The sequence below is a fragment of the Epinephelus moara genome, chromosome 24 (assembly GCF_006386435.1).
Source record: "Epinephelus moara isolate mb chromosome 24, YSFRI_EMoa_1.0, whole genome shotgun sequence".
Taxonomy (NCBI): Eukaryota; Metazoa; Chordata; class Actinopteri; order Perciformes; family Serranidae; genus Epinephelus; species Epinephelus moara.
In genome coordinates, this window is record NC_065529.1 from 43,953,611 (window position 1) to 43,970,028 (window position 16,418).

Here is a 16,418-nt window from a genome sequence, read left to right on the forward strand (position 1 = left end):
CACTTTTAGTTCATTTTTATATATAACGTATACTGACTTATGTACTGTGGTGAACAGTCTGCTTCTCAAAAAAATTGGTCTCGATGTGTAAAATAAAGAAACCACACAGAAGAGTGTCATTACATGCCTCCTTCTGGAAAATCCCCTGTATTCCCTCAGTCTTTAATCACACAGCTCAAACTTTCTGGATATTTCCAACAAGAGATATCCCTGGAAATTATGAAACTGATTTATTGTTTCTGTTTCTTTCTCTTTCCTTTTTTTTTAGCACTGTAGTCTTTATTGCCTTTAAAACGTACAAAAGCAAAACCAAAACATAACGCTGAAACTTACAACTGCAAAGAGGAGGTTGTGTTATATTATTGTGAGGACCATAACTCTAGTTTGGCTTGTTTTAGCAGATCAACTACAAATCATATATTCTATGTGACTGTAAACAATTTACAAAATCATATCATATATTTGTAGAATGATTCTGTTCTTTCAGGCAGCTTTTACTTTCAGTTCATTTCAGTACACTATCAAATTGAACTTAGATTTGAAACTTGGTGCAGATAATTTATCTTTTACAGGAAATGGATACACCATCCGACCCTATACAGCTTACCCAGAATGCAGCAGCCCAGCTGATCTTTAGCCTACTAAGGTTCTCCCACACTACAACACTCCTCTGCACCTTGTACTGGCTCCTGGTGGCTGCTCCATGCGGGATACGCATTGGTTTTTTTTTATACTAGCCTGTTCAAATAAAGGCCTTGCCTGGAGCTGGGTCATTTATGATTTTTTGTAAGAGGTCTTAGTCGCTCTCTTTAAAAAAATAAAATTAAAAAAAAATCAGCTATTTTCTGTGCTGGCTCAACAATGTTGGAACATCTTCCATCACAGTCTGAAAACTCATCTGCTGTGACTGCACCTTGGCCTATAAATACAACAACAAAAAAGAGTAAAAAAATAATAACACTTTCTCTATTGCTAATTATTTCTAAATGCAGCACTTGAAGCAGTTCAGCATATTTAATTAAACTGATGTAATCTGATAATTCTTGCTATTTTGGGGCTGTATCCACATGGCTTATTGTAAGTCGCTTTAGATAAACACGGCAACTAAACGAATACAACGTAATGTAATAAATGTATGTGGTACATGAGCAGTCAACTTTGTTTTGATGTTTTATTTTTATTTTGCACCCAAAATGGTCGTCTAAAATACAGATCAGATTCAAGTAAATTTAAATACCTGTAGAACACAGTAGTCCTCTTGGGGGCCAGAACTAAGCAAGAGACTCTCAATAACAGACTAGGAAGATATCTGATGTGTTGCCTCTCACCTAAGACACAAATTACTTTACATTATGCCTTTTAAAAAGGAAGATCCTAAAAATGCAAATGCAGACTTTATTTCCAATATTGTTTGAATTCATGTTGTTAAAAAACCAAAGTCCCTGAGCAGAGGGAAAACCTTCAAAATGAAACACACCCCTGGTCTGACAAAGCTCCACCCCTTCTCTGACTCACTCAAGCAAACCAGGAAACAAGATCTATTCCCGCTCTGAGAGGAACATAAAAAATACTGAGAGATAAAAAAGACTCCCCTTAATATGATAAACGACAGTTACAAGATGGGACTACTGGAATACTTAAAGACTGCCACTTCTATCTGCTGCAGACAATGAATTTCAACTTTACTAAAGCCACAAGTCAAAGTGAAAGTAAGTTTGAGGGAACTTTATAGCACGGAGTAGAGAAAGTGGAATTACAACTTACCAAACCTCCTGTTATATTGTTCTGTCTGCTGTGTTTTCAGCTTCACTCAGAGAAAAAATGTCTTTCCAATCTGAGAGAGAGCTCTCCTGCACTGTCTGCCATGACATCTTTAGAGATCCTGTTTTCCTGTCATGTAGCCACAGCTTCTGCAAAGACTGCCTGCAAAAATGGTGGAAAGGGAAACAAATAAAGGAATGTCCAGTTTGTAAGAAAATATCTCCACAATGCGATCCACCCTGCAACTTAGTATTAAAAAACCTGTGTGAGGCCCTCCTACTGAAGAGAGATCAGACAGGTTCAGCAGGGTCTGAGACTGTCTGCAGTCGGCACTCTGAGAAACTCAAACTCTTCTGTCTGGACCATCAGCAGCCAGTGTGTGTCGTTTGTCTGCATTCGAAAACACACAACAACCACAGATTCAGACCCATCGATGAAGCTACACAGGAGCACAAAGAGGAGCTGCAGAAATCCCTCAAGCCCTTACGGGAGAAACTGAAGCTGTTTGAACAAGTTAAAGGGAACTGTTACCAAACAGCAGAACACATTAAGGTCCAGGCCCGACACACAGAGAGGCTGATTAAGGAGCAGTTTAAGAAGCTTCACCAGTTTCTACAAGAGGAAGAGGAGGCCAGGATCTCTGCTCTGAGGGAGGAAGAGGAGCAGAAAAGTCAGATGATGAAGGAGAAGATTGAGGCTCTGAGCAGAGAGATAGCAGCTCTTTCAGACACAATCAGAGCCACAGAGGAGGTGCTGAGAGCTGAAGACGTCTCATTCCTGCAGAACTACAAGGCTGCAGTGGAAAGAGTCCAGCAGCGCCCCCTGCTGGATGATCCACAGCTGGTCTCAGGAGCTCTGATAGATGAGGCCAAACATCTGGGCAACCTGACCTTCAACATCTGGAAGAAGATGAAGGACATGGTCTCCTACACTCCTGTGATTCTGGATCCAAACACTGCTCATCCAGAACTCATCCTGTGTGAAGATCTGACCAGTGTGAGACATGGAAAGAGACAGAAGCTTCCTGAAAACCCAGAGAGGTTTGATAACTACCCCTGTGTCCTGGGCTCTGAGGGCTTTAACTCTGGGACTCACAGCTGGGATGTTGAGGTTGGAGACAGTACTCACTGGAGAGTGGGTGTCGCATCAGATTCTCTCAAGAGAAAGGGTGAGCCAACATCTGGATTGTGGAGGATAGGGTGCTATAAAGGTGAATATTCAGTACGCTCACTACTAGGATTATCCATCATTCTCCTTTTGGAGAAGAAGCCACAGAGGATTAGAGTTCATCTGGACTGGAACGAAGGAAAAGTGTCATTCTTTGATCCTGATACTAACACACACCTACACACCTTCACACACACTTTCTCAGATCGGCTGTTTCCATACATTAACACTTGTCATGAAGTGCCACTGAAGATTATACCAGTTAAGTCTCTGCAACAGTGAAACATGTATGAATAGAAGTGGCTAGTTTCAAGAGAATGCTGATGACTACAGTACATAATTATCATTTATCTATATTATCTACATTATCAATCTAAACATGTCGAAAAACACAGTTTGGTAATCTATAATATAACATAAGAACAAATACAAGGATAAACTAAGATAATGCAGTAAACCTTAAGTTAACTCTGATCATCAGATATTTCCAGCAGAAAACAGCAGAGAGAAAACAAACATGAAATGTAAACAAGTATTTAGCAGCAAAATTATGAGAATTTTTCTGATAAGTAAGATTTTTCAAAATCTAAAGAGCTGCTGTGCTGCTCAGATTACAAGAGGTTTTTTGTCCCAGACTTTGGTCATGTTGACATGAGGGTGCACAAACCACTCAGTTGATCTCAGACCAGGTGTACTGGTTACAAGATTTTTTTGCTTGGAGTAATCCAAGACTGGGTTAAAATGATCACGATATTCAATGAAAACACAGGACAGATAAGAGGCAGATAACGCTACGTTTTGAGCTGCAGTTGTGACGCATGGTGTACGTATTAAAAAAAAGAGCAGGTGAAAGATAGATTGGTTTTACACAAGCCACATAGATGAGTCAGACATCAGACATACAGTGAGCCACCTAATTCATTTAAATAACTCAACCATGAAAAAAAACCAAAACAAGAATTACCGAAAAAATTATTTTCCTCAATCAAATTGTAAAAACAAACAGAGGTCTGGTTAATAATATAGTGAGTATGTTATAAAGTGTGTGTGTTTGCTGCCTTCGGTCTCTGGCACTCTAGTGGGATACTGCTCTTCTTCTGTCTCAGACTCTCCATGATACCAGGAACTACTAGTGCATCCTGTTTGTATTAAGGAGAAAATCAGACATGTTTGAAACTGTCATAGTGTCTGGGACAGATCATGATGGCGGGGGGAGACTCTGAACTAAAGGAACCATCAAGAGGGTGGAGGGATAATGTCTCAGATGTAAGACATTTGGGACAGGAAAACTGTGGCTAAAGTTTGATACACGTGTTTGTTTCTGCTGTTCAGGACAGCTGACATTACTTTAATTACAGAGCTGACTGGACAAATACTTCTATGCAGGATGGTAGAGGAGTCTGCATACTCAGCTTGATCTGCATCTTTAAATATTTCTTACAAGTTCTGGGTATTTTTATACATTTGATATTTTTGTAATAATTTGGTGGTTTTAGCAACAGTTCACCGTGTGTATTATCTGTGCCTGGTGATCATGTATTGGTAAGACTCATACAAAGGAAGGTTGTAGCTGATTTTCTGTGCTGTAGGCTGATAATATATGGAATATATCACTAATATTAATTTTGATCACACTGTGCCTGAGAGGCTTCGCTGGTGAAGTTGGTCATCACAGCGCTGACTGTGGCTCTTCACAAGAATTTTAAGGTCATCAGAAAAGTGACAGTTTCACCAATTTAAAATGTTTTTATGATCTGAGTGTTAATTACAGTAATCATGTTTGACCAATATAAACAGTGTTTGTATTAATCATCTATAGAGAAAATTTTTTTTATACATGTGAATTTCATAGTGAGTTATTCATCTCATATCAAGTTTATGCTTGTAAAACAGCTGTTGAGTTGAGAGATAACATTACTTTTAGTGTATTTTATATTTTGTGAATTTTATAATCTCCTTCTACAATAACCACCTGTACGGCATTATAGGGAATTTTACTTTTCTGTACCCAAATAAATACATACAAAATAAATACATTTTCTATTTCTTTTATTTATTTACTGTGATTTGTGACACAAACTGTAATCCTGCACTCCTTAACACTGCATATCATGTGCTCCTAAAGACCACAGGACAGATTACCTAAACTCAAGACTGATTACCCACTGTTGCCAACTTGCCATGTGCTTTGTGCTTACAAAGCTGATTTTGGATGCCAAAAAATAATAATATGCTGCAGTGTATCACATAAGTTAGATAAAAGGGTTCTTTTTTGGTTGTCGGAAAATTTGCTAAATCTGCTCAAAAAAAAAAAAAAAAAAAAGAATAAAGAAAAGACAAAACTCTGTGATGTACTCCCAGTATCTGTAAACTCTACAAAATGAAGCTTATTTACAATAAAACATGCTTAAAACATGGTTAAATAGTATTACAGTGAAGGTTATCCTAAAAAAGTTAAAACCTGCCAAGAGTTAATTGTATTTCTTTCCTCACAATACTCAATAAAAGCAGAGTTCCCACAGGGGACCTGATGTCAAACTCCAGGACTTTTCAGGACTCCTCAGCTCCAAGTGGATTTATAACCCAACAAGACCCACTTCTACTGACCCATGCCTCACAGGTTGTCATGACACTAACCTAAGTACTGTACAGTAATGTTAATGAGTCTCCAAAATTGCAGCATTACAGCCAAACCTACAAATTTAACAAGCGGGGAACAGTCTGCTTTTCAACACAGCTGGTCCTGATTTGCAAGAACAAAACAAAAAGTAACCAAACTCAGAAGAATGTAATTATACGCCTCCTTCTGGAAAATCCCCTGAATTTTGTCAGTCTTTAATGACAGAGCTCAACGTCTTGTATTATTTCAAATTCAATTCACTAGAGCATATCCTATCAGTTTGAAAAGTGGCGCCCTGGTTGCTGATTGGCCCACTGGATCCTCCATAATCTACTTCATCCAGTGAAAAATGGCAGATTTTTAAACAAAACAAAACCCCTGGTCAGACATAGCTCCACCTTTTATCTGACTCCGTTATTCCCCTGAGAGGAGGATACACAAATGCTGAGAGGAAAACCACAACTTCAACTGAGAGAACAGTTACAGGAGGGAATATTGGATCACTGAGATGTAACACTGAGAGACGGACATTAAGAATCACTGTCACACCAAAACGACAGACTTGCTTACATGAAAAGAGGCCACTTACTGAAAAAAACATTAGGATACTGAAAGGCTGATACCTGGACCTACTGTAGACAAACTGAATTTTAACATAAGAGCAACAATTAAAAGTAAAGTGTAACATGTATGAATAGAAATGACTAGTTTGAAGATAATTCTGGCAGTGACGACACAAAGTACATAATTGATGTTCTGTGTTTCAGGCTAATAATATACGAAATACATCAAATAATAGTAATAACTTTCAGTGACCTGTACCTGGGTTTGTTGGTCATCACAGCGCTGACTGTGGTCATTCACCGGGATTTTAAGGTAATCAGAAAAGTGACCCCATCACCAATTAAATGTTTTATCCTATGAGTGTTATTTACAATAGGCCAGTTTGACCAGTTTAAACAGCGTTCATATTAATAAACTGAGGAGACATTACAAGTTTAGTCTTGTTGTGAAAACTGATCAGTTTAAGATTACTTTATTTTTGGTGTATTTTTGGCATTTTACTTTTCTGTACCAAAATAAATAAATTTTGTATTTAAATTTTCTGTTATTTGTGACACAAACTATGTATCTGCACCACTCCTTAACCCTGATTACCACATGCTCTTAAAGGCCACAGGACAGATTATCCAAATTCAAGATTACGTACAAACTGTTGTGAAATTAAGTTTTATCATGACACTGTTGCTATGTGCTTAAACAGTGAACTTTAGGTGCAAAAAAAATTAATATGCTGCATTGTAACATTAAAAAGAAAAAACTCTTTGATGCACCTAAACATCTGCAACCTCTCTAAAATAAAAGTTCCTTTACAATAAAACCTGACACATACTTAAACAGTAGTTTAAGTAGAAGTCATACATTTCATTCTTACTATACTCATTAAAAGCAGAGTTCCCACAGGGGACCTGTTGTCACAATTTCAGGATATTGCAGATCAGATTGAATTTAAACCCAACAAGAGCCACTTAAACTGCCTGATGCCTCACAAGCTTTCAAGGTGTGTACTCACTTTCATACTGTGAGCAGCAATGTTAGAGGGTTTCCACAATTACAGTATCACTGGCAAAATTAGAAAGTCAAAAAGCGGTGAATAGTCTGCTTTTCAACAGTTTTAATAGTTTATCCTGATTCGGAAAATAAAATAAAAAACATTAAAGAATGTCAGTGTGCGCCTCCTGTAAAATCCCCTAAATTTCATCAGTCTAAAAATCACACAGCTCAAACGTTCTGGACATTTCAAACCACTGAGAACCCTCGATATGATGGCGCCAGTGTGTTGTGTTATTTCAAATTCAAATCGCATACTTAACTGAAACAGGTTCACTGGAGCATATCCTATCAATTTGAACAGTGGCGCCCTGGCTGCTGACTGGCCCACTGAATCCTACCTCATCTACTTCATCCAATGAAAAATGGATCGGACAATGCTCCACCCAAATATCTGACTTATATCCCTGAGAGGACACACAAACGCTGAGAAGGAAATCACATCTTCACCTGAGAGAGAACACTTACAGGAAAGAATACTAGATCACTGTGAGACAGATGAGGAGATTCACCATCACCCTAAAACAATGGACTTGCTTACATGAAAAGAGGACACTTACTGGAAGAAACATCAGGATACTGAAAGGCTGATACTTGGATCTACTGCAGACAAACTATATTTCAACATCAGAGCCACAAGCTAAACTGAAAGTAAGTTTCTGGAAACTTTGCAGAGGAGGGAAAGGAGCCACAACTAACCAACTGCGTTTTATGTGTGTGGGTTTTTGTCTTCACTAAGAGAGAAAATGCCTCACAAATCAGAAAAAGATCTCTCCTGTTCTATTTGTCTTGACATCTTCAAAGAACCTGTCGTTCTGTCATGTAGCCACAGCTTCTGTAAAGCCTGCCTGCACAGATGGTGGTCAGACAAGCAAACACGCGAGTGTCCAATTTGTGCGCAAATTTATTTACAAAGGGAACCACCTGTTAATTCTTTGTTAAAGAACCTGTGTGAGGCATATTTACTGGAGAGAGACCTGAAAGGTTCAGCAGAATCTGAGACTGTCTGCAGTCTGCACTCTGAGAGACTTAAACTCTTCTGTCTGGAACATCAGCAGCCAGTGTGTGTTGTTTGTCTGCATTCGAAAACCCACAACAACCACAGATTTAGACCCATCGATGAAGCTGCACAGGATCACAAAGAGGAGCTGCAGAAATCCCTGAAGCCCTTACAGGAGAAACTGAAGCTGTTTGAACAAGTTAAAGGAAACTGTGATCAAACAGCCGAACAAATTAAGGTCCAGGCCCAACACACAGAGAGGCTGATTAAGGAGCAGTTTAAGAAGCTTCACCAGTTTCTACAAGAGGAAGAGGAGGCCAGGATCTCTGCTCTGAGGGATGAAGAGGAGCAGAAGGGTCAGATGATGGAGGAGAAGATTGAGGCTCTGAACACAGAGATAGCAGCTCTTTCAGACACAATCAGAGCCACAGAGGAGGAGCTGAGAGCTGAAGACGTCTCATTCCTGCAGAACTACAAGGCTGCAGTGGAAAGAGTCCAGCTGCGACCCCTGCTGGATGATCCACAGCTGCCCTCAGGAGCTCTGATAGACGAGGCCAAACACCTGGGCAACCTGACCTTTAACATCTGGAACAAGATGAAGAAGATGGTCTCCTACACTCCTGTGATTCTGGATCCAAACTCTGCTCCTCAAGAACTCATCCTGACTAAGGATCTGTCTAGTATGAGGCATGAAGAGAGAGAGAAGCTTCTTGAAAACACACAGAATTTTGACCACTATTGCATCCGTGTGGGCACTGAGGGCTTTAACTCAGGGACTCAGAGCTGGAATCTCAAACTCAGCGACAGTACAAACTGGGTAGTGGGTGTGTTAGCAGAGTCTACCCAGACAGAGGGGGACACTGCACAGTCTGGATTATGGAGAATTGGGTTCTGCAATGATGTATATACGGCATGCTCACCAAATGGTCCAAACACTGTTCTTTCAGTGAAGAAGCAACCGCAGTGGATCAGAGTTCATCTGGACTGGAACAAAGGAGAGCTGTCATTCTTTGATTCTGATACTGACACACACATACACACCTTCAGACACACTTTCACTGAAAAATTGTTTCCATATGTTACTAAATTGAACGAACATGGGAGGCAGAAACGACAGAGTTTGAAGATGAAAATGAAAATTTCACAGAGTACATAACTACTCATCTCCTAAAATAAACATCTTACTGTCAAGACATTTAAAAAAAAAAACATATTTCTGCAATGTGTAAGATGGAATGATGAATGCAATTAAACAAAATTGGTTTCAATTTGGAGGTCAGACAGTAAGACAGTAAAGAAAACAGTAGATTCAAAGAATATAAACAGAAATCTGAAAAAAACAAAAAAAAAACAAAAAAAAACAAGAGTATAGCAGAATCAGGAGGGTTAGCATACCATATACAAAAACATGTGCTATTCTAACTGTAAAGTATTTTTAGAGTGTGCAAATTACAGCAGAACAGAAGGTTACTGCAAAAGAGCACTCTATCCAAAGCAAAAATGTATTTTTTTCAGGTCAACATCAGGATGTAAAGACTATATTTTTCTTTCTTTTATCAACCTTCTTATATTAAAGAAACTGTAAAGCTCCCACTTCACTACCCAGACGTCCTTTATGGTTAGTTCAGTAAACTGCAAAGTGTTAAAATGCCAAGTCATCATTGTGATCCCTTGTACAATTCCTGAATAGTAGTTTTTCTGGACAGACACAGAAGGAGAATCTCCAGTTTCTCAGTTATTTTGAAGGAAATGCTCTGCTTTACTGCAACTTCATAACTTGGTTTTTGCTTGATACATGTCTTAGTTTATCATCAAACTTATTAATTAATTTTCTGTTAATCAACTAATCTATTAATGGACTGATATTTCTGCAATATATAGAGTTTAATAGGAGGTTTAAACGTGTTTATGCATTACTAAAGAAGCAGTTTTAATATTTTCTGGTTTTTTTGTTTTTTTAAAATTAATTGTTATCTGAGTGTTTTACATGTAAACTTCATGGTTAGTCATTGATCTGATGTTTCTTGTGGACAGACTAGTTTAGGTGTTATTGTATCTAATTTTATGTTCTATATTATGCATTTTATATTCATATAATCCTCACAATTTTGTTTAATAGGTGATCTTGTGCTTGCACCGAAGTGCATGTAACTTTTCTGTCACAAAATAAATGCATGTTTTATCCCCATGTTTGCGTGATTGGTGACATGAACTACATTACCACACTACTCTATTACCCTTTGTCATGCACTCCTACCACAAGAGTTTAGCTATTAAAATTATCCAATTGGTTTATTGAATAATAATATTATGGCTTTAATTGTCTGACTCACAAATGGCTCTATAATTATATACTGTAGGTAATAAGACACAATGATATTTACTGCCACAAACAAAAGTAATTCTAATTATTGGCTTTTCTTAAGGAATACTTACACGTAAGGTCTCATGTACAAGATTTCTTGTTGCTGATGTATAAAAAATGTTGCTGAAATCATGTTATTTATTCAGTATTTTTTTTGCAAGGAGGGGGCATATTGATATAAAGGGTTAGTGGTCTAACAAGTGTTTTGAGGGCTTTTATTGTGAAGGACCTTTTATTATGAAGACACAGAGGAACTTAATATACAAGGAGTGGATTGTGGCCATTTTCTTCATTAAATCCATCCCATAATAAGTCAGACAACATTTTTCCAGATAATAAATAGGACAAAAATGTATTTATGTTCTTAATGACTTCTTGATAAAATGTATTTTTAGACATGTTGAGATGCCCCCACTTCTAGTTCACCTATACACAACTCATCCTCCACAAGAACTGTTACTACTGACTCTGTCACACCACCTGCCACCGCCTGATCATCAGCTGATAAAGATTTAACAGACCCTAGGGTGACACTAACACACATATACTCACTTTCACTCACAGGCTGTTTTTGTAATGGCACTTGAATTAAACTCCCACTACAGATACTGCCAATACAGTGCACTGCAACAGTGTGCCAGCACATTTAAAGAAGACGATGGTGACTGCTGAGATGACCTTCATCATTTACTTCTTGTATAACATTATCCAATACAATATGAAGAATTTCTCAGTTAACGTAATTATGTTGTCAATATGTCTCTTAAAAACATCATAGTTTGTCACTCAACATCTCTAACTTCCAGATGATCAAGATTATCTAATGTCCCTTTACTTAAATCCTGCTCTATCAATCATTCTACAAGAGTACAGGTCTTTATATTTTAAGGTGAACATCACATTTTTGCTTCTCTGTATGTACTGTTGGTGGTAAAGGAGCTGACATTTTCAGCAGCTGTTGCTTTCATTTTAAGTCACTTTGAATATAGAAATTATCTATGCTAATGAATAAAAGAGAACAATGTGCTCCGAATTACTGTCTGTAATTTCAGAAGCAAGTTCACCAACCCAACCTAACAGATAAAACTAACTAATGACCAGAAGTGATCTTTTACTGAAGTAAGACTTGTGAGTTAAGTAAAAGTAAAGTTGTAGTAGCGCTAAAAGTATAAGCATCAAATTACCCGCAATATTTCAACTTGTTGACATACTGATATCATACTGTTACCCACTGCACCAACAAGCATGGCTGAAAGCAAAATTATAACAGACTCTGCGGTGGTTCCAAAAAGAGGAGCAGCTTCAGTAGTGTTGAATAAACTGTGGCATTCTGAATGTTTTATGAACAGCCCCGGACTTCTCAGACTCTTTTAGTGACTTACTGCTCAGAGGGAACTCATTCAGTGGCTCCTCCGGCAGCAGCACAGCGTCTCTCCCTCTCCTGCATGCACACACGGAAGTCAGTGTCATTAAGTGATTTTGTCATAAACCTTTGGTAATGCAAACCTACATGACACTCAGCTTGACAAAAAACTACATGTATGTGAATGTGCAATAGTTATCGTAGCATAACAGCCTGTCACAGGCTAGAGGAGAAATGGCAGAGCATAAAGGTCCAGCTTTTATTTTGTTGCACTATTAATACTGTATACAGAATCTGAATCTCACTCTGAGTTTCTGCTGTTGTTTACAAACTAAAGAAAACTGAGATCATTTTTGGTTAGTTGTTACTGAATATTTGAAGGCAAACTGTTAGGTTGATATGTAAAACTATATCACTTATTTTGTTGCAATTCTTTGATCTTAAATTAATATATACTTTTTTTTTTTACTAATATGTCATATCGTCAAGTATATCGTTATCACAAAAATACCCTGAAATATCGTGACATTCTTTTAGCGACATGTTGCCCACCCCTAGCTTAGTGTAATGGTAATTAACGTTAAATTATATACAGCTGGGTAGCTTGTAAATTTCCAATCCGGAGCAAAGACCAGTAAAGTGTTATCTTTATCCATGATCATTACTGACTTTTTGAATATGTTTTGTAATATTAATCTAAATCTGTAAAGTAACAACAGTTATTAAATAACGGTAGTAGAGGACAAAGTACAATATTTGCCTCTGCATTGTAACGGTTAGTGGAGTAAAAGAATAAAATAGTAAAAAGTCGAAATACTCATGTAAAGTACAAAATACCTTAAAATTGTACTTAAGTACAGTAACGTTACTTCAGTTAAACGTACTGGTGTACTTACTAACGTTACCACTGCTAATGATCCTAACGGTAAGACTTTTAAAGTATTGACTGGCAGCAGTAACGTTAAGCAGATAACATTAATCTAAGTTAGTTGGTATTATACACAAATAAGACGACATGCGACGCATATCACATCTTCTTACCTGGTTCACAAAGCAGAGAAGTCATCATCTGTGTGTGTCTCCACCTCCCTAACAGAAAAATAAACATGGAGCTAATTAACGTGCAAACACCTGTTACAGTTTTAAGCTAACGTTGGCTAACAGGGAGACGTTAACGTTACTCGTCGTTTTCCCAAAAACAAAATCGGTATAAAACCGCGATTGGTGGCCTCAAACCTCAACAAAACCGACACAGAGCAAGAAGACATGACATAGAACAAAATTTTCACCGTTAAAATGAGTTAATATCGTGAATAATATAATTAAAAACCTTAATTGGACTCCGTTCCGCTCATCTCTGCAACCGCAACAAACGTTATGACGCGCGCGCGCAAGAGGACGTCAACCGTCATCACGTTCGCACATGCGCACACAGAGTAGGAAATGTCGCTCAGGCGAACCATGACAACCTAATTAGTGATTTATTAGTGACTGAATTACAGTAGAAAGTGTATTTTAGCTTGGTTTTTAATTTTTATGGTGATTTTAGAGAAGTTGCCCCCACATGTGCGGTGATAAATTAAAATGATTACCTCTGCAGTCTATTTGATAATGCAGCCTATTCAATGACATAGACCCAAGTCATTTAGGTCGTGTCAGTACTGAGATAATGTTAAACTGAACATTAAAAACTGAAAAGCTGGCTGAAAAATATGTTTTCATCACCTCTGTGGCATTCAGTGCCCAACAGATTTATATCAATAAAGGTTTATCAAATATTATTAATTGACATATTTATGGTCCAGCATTAATTGTATTCATCACTAATGTGACAACTTTGTTTTTGCAACATCTTTGATATGTGAATGAGATTACTGAGACATCTAGACTTTTGAAAAATAATTTGATAAAATATTATAAAGCAGCCAGTTAAAGTACAATTCATTATCAAATGTAACACAACAGTCCAGCCTTTACATTTACTCAGTATCTTTTAGTGTAAAATGTTATAGTACTTCATATTTTTTAAGTAAATTGAGAATTTAGAAAATAATGTATACAGTAAAAATTTGATTCATACTTCAAATGGATACAGTTATGTTGAAAACTGAGCTTTAGTTTGTTCTTTTGGCTGGATTTATGTATTATAATTTCATCTGAATTTATCCACAAGGTGGTGCCATAATATCTGAAGCAGATACAGGTGGCAATGTTGGTGATACATTTGATGATTATCTGAAGTAAATGTAATCAGTCTGGCAAACACTGGCAACGTGGCCTGTAGTTATTAAGTTAACAACAACAATAAACATGTTATGTTAAACTGAATTAAAATTCCTGTCAGACGATGGTCATGTGACACCTTTATTTTGTGTGTGGTATACTCAAAACTTTTATGTTACTGTATTGTACTCAACTAAACGTTTTGAGTGCAAGCTGTTTCCAAAAACAGTTTAAGTTGAGTGGGTGAATTGGGGTTTACCAAGCAGCATTCTTTGCAAATGTTTGTGAGCTGTTGTCCTATTGATAGTTCATAAGTTTAGGAAAGTAAGACTGGTTGAAAACTTTTACCCAAGCAAATTTAATTCAAACCTCAAACTGATCAAAGATACATAAGCTCATAATAATAACATGAACAAGATGTGGGTTATAAAATGCATTGCCTGTCAGCTCTCAATCATTATCAGTGATTTAATAATAGATCCAATACATGATATGATATGAGTTTTAACATTTTAAACAATGAAAATGATCAGCACGGAATCCTGCTCAGAAAGCTGTGATGTTTGATCCAGGTCTTCACAAAAATTTAAGATGACTCTCTTATAATCATCAGAGTGCAAATCAAGCATAATTCTAATTAAACAGCTTGTAATCTGAGTTTCATTGGCAGTATCCTCAGTGGAAGTGCATCTTCATTTCTGAAGTATGGAAACAGTTTCCCTTGAGAAGTGTGTGTGAAGGTGTGTATGTGTGCATTAGTATCAAGATCAAAGAATGACAGTTTGCCTTTGTCAAAGTCCAGATGAACTCTGTGTCGGGCCTGGACCTTAATGTGCTCTGCTGTTTGATCACAGTTCCCTTTAACTAGTTCAAACAGCTTCAGTTTCTCCCGTAAAGGCTTCAGGGATTTCTGCAGCTCCTCTTTGTGATCCTGTGCAGCTTCTTTTATAGGTTTGAATCTGTGGTTGTTGTGTGTTTTTGAATGTTGACAGATGACACACACCGGCTGTTGATGTTCCAGACAGAAGAGTTTAAGTCTCTCTGAGTGCAGACTGCAGAGAGTCACAGACCTTTCTGCCATTTTTTTCTGCAGGTAATGCTGGACACTCAGTTAAAAAGCAAAGTCCAATATGCTCTCTCTTTTGGATCAGATTTTTCTATGTTTCCATCCACTCTTCCATCACTCGAGTTTTACAAGTTTTGTCTCCTGTCGCTATCCTTCTGACAGTTGTGCTGTCGTGTGTCCCGTGGTACTTGCCTTATAACCATGCAACACATATAACCTGTATTTCTTATATGTGTCTCAGGTGACTTAGAAAAGGGGTGGAACTTTGTATGCCCTCTACTGAAATATTCAGTCACAGGTGTCAGTTGTTGGACAAGATAAACAACATACTGATTATTGGCTATTATTAGAAACTTAATTAGTGGTTGAGCTATCAAGACACAGCCACACAAGCTGTTCTGTGAGGCTGTGCTTCGAGCTAAATACTAATGTCAGACAACATGCAAACAGAGTGCAAATCAAGCATAATTCTAATTAAACAGCTTGTAATCTGAGTTTCACTGGCAGTATCCTCAGTGGAAGTGCATCTTCATTTATGAAGTATGGAAACAGTTTCCCTGTAGAAGTGTGTGTGAAGGTGTGTATGTGTGCATTAGTATCAAGATCAAAGAATGACAGTTTGCCTTTGTCAAAGTCCAGATGAACTCTGATCCTCTGAAGCCTCTTCTGCACTGGGAGAGTAGTGGCCGGATGTGGTGAGGAGCGTGCTGTGTATTTACCATTATAGAACATTATTCTCCATAATCCAGACTGTGGTTGTTCTGTCCCCTCATTAGCTGCCACACCAACTCTCCAGCATGTACTGTCTCCAACCTCAACATCCCAGCTGTGAGTGCCTGAGTTAAAGCCCTCAGAGCCCCGGACAGAGAGAGGGTATTCAAATCTCTCTGGGTTGTCAGGAAGCTTCTGCCTCTCTCCGTGTCTCACACTGGTCAGATCTTCAGTCAGGATGAGTTCTGGATGAGCAGTGTTTAGATCCAGAATCACAGGAGTGTAGGAGACCATGTCCTTCATCTTCTTCCAGATGTTGAAGGTCAGGTTGCCCAGGTGTTTGGCCTCATCTATCAGAGCTCCTGAGACCATCTGTGGATCATCCAGCAGGGGGCGCTGCTGGACTCTGTCCACTGCAGCCTTGTAGTTCTGCAGGAATGAGACGTCTTCAGCTCTCAGCTCCTCCTCTGTGGCTCTGACTGTGTCTGAAAGAGCTGCTATCTCTCTGCTCAGAGCCTCAATCTTCTCCTT

At 38.1% G+C, this 16,418-nt stretch overlaps 2 protein-coding genes across 2 annotated transcripts in view; both read left to right on the top strand.

Moving 5' to 3' along the window:
• Window positions 1-1,253: 1,253 nt before the first annotated feature.
• On the top strand, window positions 1,254-4,939 carry LOC126386349 (E3 ubiquitin-protein ligase TRIM39-like). Its single transcript, XM_050038634.1, has 2 exons — window positions 1,254-1,709; window positions 1,805-4,939. The coding sequence occupies exons 1-2, from the start codon at window positions 1,670-1,672 to the stop codon at window positions 3,208-3,210; spliced, it is 1,446 nt and encodes a 481-aa protein (XP_049894591.1). The 5' UTR covers window positions 1,254-1,669; the 3' UTR covers window positions 3,211-4,939.
• Window positions 4,940-14,546: 9,607 nt separating this feature from the next.
• Window positions 14,547-16,418, top strand: part of LOC126386351 (protein ATP6V1FNB) — an 8,647-nt gene continuing 6,775 nt past the window's right edge. Inside the window, exon 1 of the mRNA XM_050038636.1 lies at window positions 14,547-15,061. The gene's annotated coding sequence lies outside the window, so the exon portion shown is untranslated. The remainder of the gene's footprint in view (window positions 15,062-16,418) is intronic.